Source organism: Bos indicus x Bos taurus, chromosome 1, assembly GCF_003369695.1.
Source record: "Bos indicus x Bos taurus breed Angus x Brahman F1 hybrid chromosome 1, Bos_hybrid_MaternalHap_v2.0, whole genome shotgun sequence".
Taxonomy (NCBI): Eukaryota; Metazoa; Chordata; class Mammalia; order Artiodactyla; family Bovidae; genus Bos; species Bos indicus x Bos taurus.
In genome coordinates this window covers 132567983-132580031 of record NC_040076.1, presented here as the reverse complement: position 1 = coordinate 132580031, position 12049 = coordinate 132567983, and the positions used below count along the sequence as shown (strand labels likewise).

The following is a 12049-nucleotide window of genomic DNA, read 5'->3' as shown; positions in this document are numbered from 1 at the left end:
AGAAAATTAGACCTAGGGAACATTTCACGCAAAGATCGGCACAATAAAGGACAGAAACAGTATGGACCTAACAGAAGCAGAAGCTATGAGGAAGAGGAGGCAAGAATACACAGAAGAACTGTACAAAAAAGATCTTCACGACCCAGATAATCACGATGGTATGATCACTCACCTAGAGCCAGACATCCTGGAATGTGAAGTCAAGTGGGCCTTAGGAAGCATAACTAGGAACAAAGCTAGTGGAGGTGATGGAATTCCAGCTGAGCTATTTCAAATCCTAAAGATGATGCTGTGAAAGTGCTGCACTCAATACGCCAGCAAATCGGGAAAACTCAGCAGTGGCCACAGGACTGGAAAAGGTCAGTTGCCATCCAATCCTAAAGAAAGGCAGTGGAAAAGAATATTCAAGCACATTTTCAAGCAAAAAAACACAATGTTCAAGCACAATTGCACTCATCTCACACACTACCAAAGGAATGCTCAAAATTCTCCAATCCAGGCTTCAACAGTATGTGAACTGTGAACTTCCAGACATTCAAGCTGGATTTAGAAAAGGCAGAGGAACCAGAGATCAAACTGCCAACATCCACTGGATCATCGAAAAAGCACAAAAGTTCCAGTAAAACATCTGCTTCTGCTTTATTGATGATACCAAAGCCTTTGATTATGTGCATCACAACAGACTGTGGAAAATTCTTCAAGAGGTGCGAATACCAGACCACCTTACCTGCCTCCTGAGAAATCTGTATGCAGGTTAAGAAGCAACAGTTAGAATTGGACATGGAACAACAGACTGGTTCCAAATCAGGAAAGAAGTACATCATGGCTGTATGTTGTCACCCTGCTTATTTAACTTATATGCAGAGTACATCATGCGAAATGCTGGGCTGGATGAACCACAAGCTGGAATCAAGATTGCTGGGAGAAACATCAATAACCTCAGATACGCAGATGACACCACCCTTACAGCAGAAAGTGAAGAACTAAAGAGCCTCTTGATGAAAATGAAAGAGGAAAGTGAAAAAGTTGGCTTAAAACTCACCATTCAGAAAACTAAGATCATGCCATCTGGTCCCATCCTTTCATGGCAAATAGATGGAGAAACAATGGGACTTTGTTTTGGGGAGCTCCAAAATCATTGCAGATGGTGACTGAAGCCATGAAATGAAAAGATGCTTGCTCCTTGGAAGAAAAGCTATGACTAACCCAGACAGCATATTAAAAAGCAGAGACATTACTTTGCCAACAAAGGTCCATCTAGTCAAGGCTATGGTTTTTCCAGTAGTCATGTATGGATGTGAGAGTTGGACTGTAAAGAATGCTGAGTGCTGAAGAACTGACACTTCTGTGATGTTGGAGAAGACTCTTGAGAATCCCTTGGACTGCACGGAGATCCAGCCAGTCGATCCTAAAGGAAATCAGTCCTGAATATTCATTGGAAGAACTGATGCTGAAGCTGAAACTCCAATACTTGGCCACCTGATGCGAAGAACTGACTCATTGGAAAAGACCCTGATGCTGGGAAGGATTGAAGGCAGGAGGAAAAGGGGGACAACAGAGGGTGAGATGGTTGGATGGCATCAGTGACTCGCTGTACATGAGTTTAAGCAAGCTCCAGGACTTGATGATGGACAGGGAAGCCTGGCATGCTGCAGTCTGTGGGGTTCAGAGTCGTACACGACTGAGCGACTGAACTGAACTGAATGTACACAATGGAGCCAAGAATATACAACGGGTAAAAGACCGTGTCTTCAATTAATGATACTGGGAAACTTGACAGCTTCATGCAAAAGAATGAAACTGGATCACTCTCTATGCCATATACAAAATAGAAACTCAAATAAGATTGAAGACTTAAATGTGAGATCTGAAACCATAAAAAAAAAACTCCTAGAAGAAAACATTGGCTGTATACTCTTTAAAATTAGACTTAGTAGTATTTTTTTTAATCTGTCTCCTCAGGCAAGGGCAGGGAAAATAAAAATAGATAAGACTATATCAGTTTTAAAGGTTTTACACAGCAAAGGAAACCATCAACAAACATAAAGGCAATTTACTGAATAGGAAGAAATACTTGTAGATGATTTATCTGATAAAAGATTAATATCTAAAATATTTTTTTAAAAAACTTACATAACTCAGTATTAAAAAATCCAACCTGATTTTAAAATGAGCAAAAAGCCTGAACAAACGCTTTTTCAAGAAAGACATAGAGATAGCCAACAGACACATAAAATGGCGTTGAGCATCACTAATCATCAGTGTAGTGCAAATAGACCACAGTGAGCTGTCCTCACACCTCTCAGAAGGACTGTTATCAAACAAACAGCGAATGACAAGTGTTGGCAAGGATGTGGAGGAAAGGGGACCCTTATGCTGGTGAGAATGTAAAGTGGTGCAACCACCATGGAACAGTCTAGACGTTCCTCAAAAATTTAAAAATAGAACTGCTATATGATCCAGTAATTTCACTTCTGGGTGTTTACCCAAAGAAAATAAAAATGTTATTTTTAAAAGATAGGTGCTCTCCAACATTCACTGCAGCATTATTCACAATACCCAACATATGGAAGTAACCTAAGTATTCATCAATAGGTAAGTGGATAAAGGTGATGTCACACACACACACACACACAATGGAATTTTACTTAGTCATAAAAAAAGAAGGAAAGCTTGACATTTGAAACAACAGGAATGGACTCTAAGGGTATTATGCTCAGTGAAATAGGTCTGACAGAGAAAGACAAATACTATATGATTTCATTTATATGTGGAATTTAAAAATCAAACAAACCAAACAGAACACCAATAGAACACAGTAGAGGTCACCAGAGGGTAAATGGGTGGTTGGGTGAAATAGACGAAGGGAATTAAGAGGTACAGACTTCCAGGTATAAAATAAATAAGCCACAGGGGTGTAATATATAGCATAGGGAATATAGTCAATAATATAGTAATAACTTTGGTAACAAATGGTTACTAGACTTATTGTGACCAATTCATAATGTATCCAAATGTCAAATCTCTATGGTGTACACCTGAAATTAATATAATATTACATGTCAACTATGCTTCAGTTTTTTAAAAGGAAGGAAAAAAGCTAGATTTGAGGGTAGTTGTCTCAGTTGCAGGTCTTAAAAGTTGGGTTCACAACATGGGATTCAAACTCTTTGCTCCTTGGGGAAAAGCTCTGGATTTCCAGTTTCTCCAAATTGTGGGTCAGTGTGCTGGGGTTTACAGCAAGATTGTATCTTAGCATCTCCTATCCACTAAATATGAGTTTTTTCTCATTTTTTTCCAATAATATAGTCACTCAAAGAAGTCACTCAGCTAGTTTTTAGGGTTTTTTCAAAAGAAATTGGTCCATATGTAGCTATATAGGTGTGTCCATGGGAGAAGGCAAATTCCTATTTGACCATCTTGAACCAGAACTCTGAAACCAGTCTCTTGAAGATATCTGAACTCCCTTGTTGGTTAAGCATTATATGAAATCAAGCTAAATCTCTCTCACAGAATGGATAGATAAATAAAATGTGGTGTATGTATACACACACAATGGAATCTTATTCAGCCTTCAAAAAAGGAGGAAATCCTGTCATTTGCAACATGGATTAACCTGGAGGATATTATGCTAAGTGGAATAAGCCAGGCACAGGAAGTCAAATAGTACATGATCTCTTCTATGGGAATCAAAAAAAAAAAAGTCAGACTTAATAGAAGCAGAAAGTAGAATGGTGGTTACCAGGGGCAGGGGGTGTGAGGCAAAAAGGAAATGCTGACCCAATGTACAAAGTTGCAGTTATACAGGATGAATAAATCTAGAGATCGAATGTACAATATAATCACTATACATTTAATATTGTTTTAAATGCTGAAAATTCACTTAAGAGGGTAGATTTCAGGTACTCTACATCCCTACTATCCTGCAAAATAGTAATATTGTGGGGAGATGCTATGTTAAGTAGCTTTACTGTAGTCATTGTTTCACTGTCTATATCACATTATTTTGTTATATACCTTAAATACATATAATTTTTACTTTAAATATATTTTTTTTTTTTTTTTTAAGTAAAATTAACCACAGTAAGATGGAGAAGGAAATGGCAACCCACTCCAGTATTCTTGCCTGGAGAATCCCAGGGATGGGGGAGCCTGGTGGGCTGCCGTCTATGGGGTCACACAGAATCGGACATGACTGAAGCGACTTAGCAGCAGCAGCAGTAGCAACCACAGTAAGAAAGTAAAAAGAAACACAGGATTAATTTTACTTACATCTCTTATTTAATACCATATATCTAAAATATTTTTCCAATATGTAATCAGTATAAAACTATTGATAAGATGTTTTACTGTTTTTTTCTTACAAAGTCTTCAAAATCTGTATTTGCACTTAAAGACCTCCCAGGGATTTTCCTGGTGGTCCAGTGGCTAAGATTCTGCATTCCCAATGCAGGGGGACCGGGTTCAGTCCCTGGTCAGAGAACTAGATCCCACATGCTGCAACTAATATCCAGCACAGCCAAATAAATAAATAAAAATTAACAGAAAACAAATTTATAAAAAAAAAAAAGACATCTCAAATTGGGTTATCCACATATGGCTAGTGGTCACCATATTGGACCATGCTGATTTGAATAACAAGAATTCCAGAAAGAGAGTGGATAAGGGGAAAGAGAAGCAGAGAAGAAACAAAACAATTTTAAGAAAATGTCCCAAGAATTTAAGAATACTAGTTTCCAAACTGAGGAGGCTCTTAGCCCAGCAAAAGTGAATTCGATCCAGACCAAGGCACTTCATCAGTTTTATTTTAAAACACCAGGAACTCAGAAACCTCTGTAGGCAACAAACAGGTTGCAGTCAAAGATCAGTGGCTTTAGACTTCTCAGCAACAGTGGATAAATTGAGGACAATGAGTCAGTGCCTTTAAAATTCTGAAGGAAAGAACCATCAAGCCATAACTGTATAAATACCAACCACATTAGGGGGTAGATAAAGGGTATTTTCAATGATCTAACATCCAAAAAATGTACCTGCTATGCTCCCTTGTTTAGGAAGATACTGAAGAATGTGTTATACCAAACAAGGAAGCAAACCAAGAATGAGGAAAATGTGAGATATAAGAAACAGGAGAAAGGTGAAGGGAATCCCTAGGGTGAAACTGTAAATCAGGCCTAGAGATCAACCAGCCCAGATTGGAGTAGGTCAGAGGGAACTGAAAATGATTTCAAGGAAATGAAATTGCTAGAATACCCAATGGGGCTGATTATGGACATAGAAAACTGGCAGAAGCCTTTGAATTAGTTGAATTAGTAGCATGTACTATATCCCAAAACTAAACAAATAAAAGAGATAAAAGGAAAATGTAAAGTTATAAACTCTGAATGTTGAGTAATTTGTCTATGCTGAGGTTAGAAAGGGCATGTGGGTAAGGTGGAATGAGTAGCAAAAGAACTGAAACCTCATCTTTCATAGTGCAAAATTAAACCACAGTCCTTAAATCAGAAATGCAAGAAAGGAACAACATAGACATCTTAACTGAAATGTAAAGATAAAAAACAAAATAAGCAAGTGTTGAAAATGCCTGGATCTGGGGAAGACAAAATTTAAAAAGATGACTGCCATTGTTTCTAATAAATTTTGTAAAACTATGTCTAAGTCCAAAGTATACCCATATATAACTTTTAAAAGAAGCAAACAGTAATAAATCTGAGTGAATAAAAGAGCTTTAACAGGCCATTGCTAATGAGTATCCTTACCTCCTAGCATTGAGTACTGGTTCCGCTGTATGGATGTGGATGGGGATGGAGTGCTCTCCATGTACGAGCTGGAATACTTCTACGAGGAGCAGTGTGAACGGATGGAAGCCATGGGCATTGAGCCCTTGCCATTCCATGATTTGTTGTGCCAGATGCTTGACCTGGTAAAGCCAGCCAGTGATGGTAAGACTGAATAAAGAGCCAAGTTGCATTGTCCATCTACATAACAGAGTGGGGGTTGTAATCCTGGATTGTTCTAAATTATTTAACTTCCCAGTCTTCCATACAGGCTTTCTAAATACAGAAATATTTAAGTTTCTCCTTTATTGTTGGCATAGAACTAACAATTAATGGCAAATTTAGAAAGCAGATTAGTGGTAGCCAGTTGGGGAGGATTGCAGAGGGGAGGGGAGTGAGCCTGTTTGACGGGTACAGAGTTTCCTTTGGGGCTGAAGGAAATGCTACGGAATGTTATAGTGGTGATGCTTGTGCAACAGTGTGAATGTGTGAAAAACCATTAGAATGGTTAAAGTGGTGAATTTTATGTGAACTTTACCTCAAAAAACATCAAATTTTTATAATCAAGTAAGCATATCCATATATCCTTTTAAACTTCAGTAAAAGTTTTTTTTTTCACTTCGAAAAAAGCCTTTGAAATTTACCAGATTTGTTCTTACACAGGCAAAATAACTCTACGAGACCTGAAGAGATGCAGAATGGCTCACATCTTTTATGACACTTTCTTTAATCTGGAGAAATACTTAGACCATGAACAGAGAGATCCCTTTGCGGTCCAGAAGGTACCAGTATAGTTTTAACTTCTGTTTGAGGGATGCAATATCAGGGGTTCTATGCTTCAGATAAAAGTGGCCTCTGTCTGCAGGAATTCTGGTATTTAAAAAAGCTAACATTTAAAATATTTCATAACATACTGAAAAGAAAGAATAAAGGACTCAGAGCCCATCTCTTCCCACAGCTAATCTTCAAGTGTAGGTAATAACCTGCATCTGCCTTTCATTGAATGAACTATGTGCTTTGTGTACTTCCATATACATAGAAACTGGTTACAGAAAATTTTGAAATAATTGTCTTTCTCACTTTCAACACTACATCAATAGATACATCTCTATTACAGAGTATACACTGGGCTTGATTTAACTGTACCATTCAATTTCAGGATGGCATGGTAATGAAAACTAGATGCCCTCAAAGATAGACAACCTTCAGATAAATGTAACACTTTTTCAAGCAGTAACGATGACTGTATATGACATCAGTTTGAAGTCATTCTACAGCTGAAGAGCCGTGAAATGCCTTCCCCATACACAAAAACCTGTGGACTCTCAGAAAACCCACGTCCAGGAAAAAAAACAAACAAAAAGCAGAATATCACCACTTCTCCTTCTATTCCTCTGTTTAAAGAGTAAAAACTATATTGATGGAAAAGAACTGATTGAGTACATACACGACAGGAAACTTCCTCAGTCTTTTATCTTCCATATGTTGCATAACTGTTTGACCTAAATATTAATAGTTAAGAATACAAGGACCAGCTTCTAAAACAAATACTCTGCACCAGAACTTGGAGCATATCAAGGTACATTATCACTAGCCTAAAGTCAGTATTATATTTCATTGAGTTTAAAATGTCCCATTATTTTATATACCTTTAAGCAAGAAAAAGCAATTATAAATCTAAGATGCATAGCAATTTCAGACATGTTTAAAAGATGGGGTGAAGTTCTTCAAATGGATTACAGTAATTAACACATTATGTAGTCAGTATTAAGGTACTTACGTTCTTTTAGCATTACTAACTTTACATCCTAGGGCATTGTTAACCCAATTTCATTATGGAAAAACATGATTTTACCTAGAACACAGAATCTAAGATGCAGTCTGTATTGTAGAAGAAAAAGAAAATATATACTTTCTTCCCCCTTCGTTTTTTTATTTGTATTACAAATTTTACTTTAAATTTTCCTCTTTTTTCTGAGAGGTAGTAATTATCAACATTGTGATCTTCAAAGGATGCTATTAGTAAGTGCTCAGTAAATCCAGGTACTGTGTTGAAGAGACACTGGGGGTTATATAGAGATGACTCAGTGTATAAAAAGAACGGGTGTATAGAGATGACAAAGACAGGAGAACAAAAGGTGGCAGCCCAGCCCACATAGTACAGTGAAGGAAATGACTAGGGGAGAAGGGCTGCTTCTAAGAAGGTAACTCAGATGGCAGGGTATCCAAGCTGGCTGTGAAGGAAGCAATAAAAATTCACTGGAGGAAGGGATGGTATATTTCAGGTTAAGTTTAAGCCGCTCAGTTGTGTCTGACTCTTTGTGACCCCATGGACTGTAGCCTCTGTCCATGGAATTCTCCAGGCAAGAATAGTGGACCGGTATATGGCTGATTCAAGTTGAGGTTTGACAGAAAACAACAAAATTCTGTAAAGCAATTATCCTTCAATTAAAAAATAAATTGAAAAAAAAAAAAAGAATACTAGAATAGGTTGCCATTTCTTTCTCCAGAGGATTTTCCCAACCCAGAGGTCGAACCCAGGTCGCCTGCATTGCAGGCAGATTCATTACCATGTGAGCCACCAGGGAAGCCACATTTCAGGCGGGCATATGCAAACCACAGGTCACTCCAGATCGCTGCTTTGCCAAGTGCGAGAGGAGAAGGGGCTAGAGAAAAGTCTCTGATTATAAGGCTGAAGAATCTAGACCCAAACAGTCCAGCTAATGAAGAGTACTTAATAATTTTGTGATTCAAGGTGTAGATTCAGTTTAGGAGTGTGACTTTAGTACCTCTTTAATGTTTAGAGCTTCCCTGATAGCTCAGTTGGTAAAGAATTAGCCTGTAATGCAGGAAACCCCAATTCAATTCCTGGGTTGGGAAGATCCACTGGAGAAGAGATAGGCTACCCACTCCAGTATTCTTGGACTTCCCTGGTGGCTCAGCTGGTAAAGAATCCACCTGCAATGTGGGAGACCTGGGTTCAATCTCTGGGTTGGGAAGATCCCATGGAGAAGAGAAAGGCTACCCATTCCAGTATTCTTGCCTGGAGAATTCCATGAGCTGTATAGTCCATGGGGTCAAATAAAACATTTTTCACATAGGTTTTTTCAGGATGTAAAAATTTGTGATGACCTATCTCCAATTTTTGTTTTTGATTCTGTTTCCTGTGGCCATCCCCTTCCCAATCAGGATGTTGAGAATGACAGTCCTGAGCCCTCCGACTGGGACAGGTTTGCTGCTGAAGAGTATGAGACCCTTGTAGCAGAGGAGTCTGCCCAAGCACAGTTCCAGGAAGGGTGAGTAAGTTTCCCTGTGTCTTTTTTAACAGGGGTAACCACATTAGGATCACCTTTAAAAAAATCAAGATTTTTGTCATATCATAAAAATGAGTGATTTTAACCCAATTTTAGTTGAGTGAATATTCCTCCGGCAGTATTCTCTTCCCTTCACTGATTTTATGAAAAGTCTTCTCATGTGCCATTTCCTTTAAAGAAGTTGTACCTTTTACTGAAAATGGAGATCACTGTGCAGTCATACTGCTCTGTTAGGGATGTTAGTAAGCCCTATAAACACAGGAGAACTGAAGCTCTTTTAAATAATAAAGACCATTATGATCATCAAAACAAACCTTTATCAGACATGGTTTTGTGCATTCAACTCTGAAGAAGTTAACTTCTACTAAGGGACCATGGTAAGAAATTAAATTATCCAAGACTTTTACTACTTAGAACATTTAGTAACTGTACTTTGTTGGCTGTTTTCACCTTCTAGTGATTTCTTTAGCAGTTCCTTTATAGTCACTGTTTCTGTAAGGCTCTCAATCAATCCTCATTTATTAATGTAATACTTTTTTGAATAGGCAGTATACTCACTTAATATTCAAATTAAAGAATAGTAAGTTTCCTGCTACTCAGTTCTCCCCAGAAACAACCACTGTTATCACTTCATGTGCCTTTCCAAGGATGCTCCATCCTGTTCCCTCCCATTCTCACACTCTCTCGTTATACATATGTGTATAAAAGCAAATGCACATATACATTTTTTTCTTTTTTTCTCTTACACATATGGTAGCATACTATTTGGTTCTCCACTTTTTCCACACTTTTTATACAGTTTCTGTTACATAAGATAAGTTCTGGAAACCTGCTGTACAACACAGTATCTATAGTTAAAATATGGTATTGTGTGGTTTAAAATATATTAAGAAGATAGATCTTATGTTAAGTGTTCCTACAAAAGAAAAAAAAAAGAACACAAGGAAATGTCTGGAAGTAATGGATATATTTAGTGCCTTGGCTGTAGTGATGATATGACAGATATATGCATATTCCAAAATCATCAAGATATATTCACTAAGTGTGTCCAGTTTTTTGTATCAAACTTCAATAAATCTAAAAACAGTAACAACAAAGCTTGGAAGAACAGCATGGTGAACTAAATACTTGTATTTTATGATCATTGAGGTATAAATGAGGCAGCATAAATATCTGGGGATCCCTGAGTGTATGAAAAAATTAGTAAAAGAAGAACTGAAGATTGGAAGAAAAACAAATCAATAAATTGGAGATTATTCCATAAATATATTCAGTGAATGTGCTAAGTTTTTTATAACTGCATAATATTCCACTGTATAGTTACACCATTATCTTATATTCCTCTCTTCACAGACATTATAGTGAAAATAGTGAAATATTAAGAGATATAAGGTTACAGTGAATAATCTTTTATATATGTCATTTTATACATCTGTGGGATAAATTTCTAGGGTGTAGCTAACAGATAGGGCTTCCCAGGTGGCACAGTGGTAAAGAATCTTCCTGCCAGTACAGGAGACACAAGAGATGCGGGTTAGATTCCTGGGCTGGGAAGATCTCCTGGAGTAGGAAATGGCAACCCGCTCCAGTGTTCTTGCCTGGAAACTTACATGAACAGTGGAGCCTGGCAGGCTACAATCCATGGGGTCGCAAAGAGTGTGACACAACTGAGCACACACAAACACACACACACACACAGCAAACAGATAGCAAACTTACAAATACATAGGAGGATTTTGGAGAAGCCAATATGAAATGACACAGATACCCAGAATTAGCAATGTTGGGGAGCCATATCACCCGTAGGCCTAAAAGGACCAGGAGATGACAACATCATCAAAACCCAAAGGAGCAGCTCTATTCACAGGCATGACTTAATTCTTTGTCAGTGAGCTTCATTAGTTAGGAACTGGGGTAAGTACTGATCTTATGAAGCAATATCACTTCTGTCAAGAACATGTGCAGATGTTTATAATAGTGAAACCTAAAGACAATCTAGGTAATAAGATTAATAAAATTATCATACATATACACAGTTCAATCCCATTTAACCATTAAAAATTCATTTTGTGGGTGTATAATTATTGACCATCAAGAAAAAAATAGGAATATGAAAAAAGGCCTTAAAAGATCTAGTGAAACAGAAAAGAACAAAATAAAGTTATCAGAAAGAAAATTAGGTATATGTAAGGAAAACAAAAGGGATCTAACTTATACATACTAGACAATAGAACAAATGAAGTAGAAAAAAAATTCAAAGATAATAAAAAGTTTTTTTGAAATAAAAGAAGACCTGAGTCTGAAAGGTCAGAAGTCACACCGTATGTTAATGATTGGCCCCACAAATGTGTGGTGAAGTTAACAGAATTCAAAGATTATTTGGGGGACTTTTTCAGCTTTTTAAAAATGTACGTCACCAGGTAAGAGGGGAAAAAATATCAACCTTGCCTCACAGACTGCCACAGGAAAAATGAATACCGGAAAAGATCATGAAGCAATATTTATCTCTCCCTCAGAGAAAGAAATTCTATACCCTAAAGTTTTATACTAACCCAAGATGACATTCAAGCATGAGAACACAAATGGGAATTTTCTAAAAACTGAAAGGAATAAAGCACCCATGAGCTCTTGTTTAAAAAGGGCATAATCATAAAACAGAGATGAGCCAAAATAAGGATCCCAGAAATGGAGCGACCATGGTGGAAAAGAAATAACAATGAGTGTTCAGTCCATTTAAACATAAAGGATAGGGTCAGAACATAGCATTCTGGAAAAAATAATATAACTCAAAGTGGGATGTAGAGTGGAGGAAGAAACGTGTGTAAGTTTCGTTAGCAGGTCCTCAGTGGCTCCCCTGTAAAGCTAGTAAGTCAAGTTGAGGTTTAAGACTATTAATTAAAGTAAACACTTGAAAAACCAAAGCCAATCTCTAAATATTCTAATTCAATCAGAAAACATGTG

At 37.4% G+C, this 12049-nt stretch overlaps 1 protein-coding gene across 3 annotated transcripts in view; it reads left to right on the top strand.

Annotated features, from left to right (window-relative positions):
* PPP2R3A (protein phosphatase 2 regulatory subunit B''alpha) overlaps positions 1-12049 on the top strand; it is a 234044-nt gene that overhangs the window by 198347 nt on the left and 23648 nt on the right. For all 3 annotated transcript variants that reach the window (XM_027545443.1, XM_027545444.1, XM_027545445.1), the window contains 3 exons: positions 5764-5939; positions 6438-6556; positions 8964-9070. In XM_027545443.1, coding sequence (XP_027401244.1) covers positions 5764-5939; positions 6438-6556; positions 8964-9070 — 402 coding nt within the window. The remainder of the gene's footprint in view (positions 1-5763; positions 5940-6437; positions 6557-8963; positions 9071-12049) is intronic.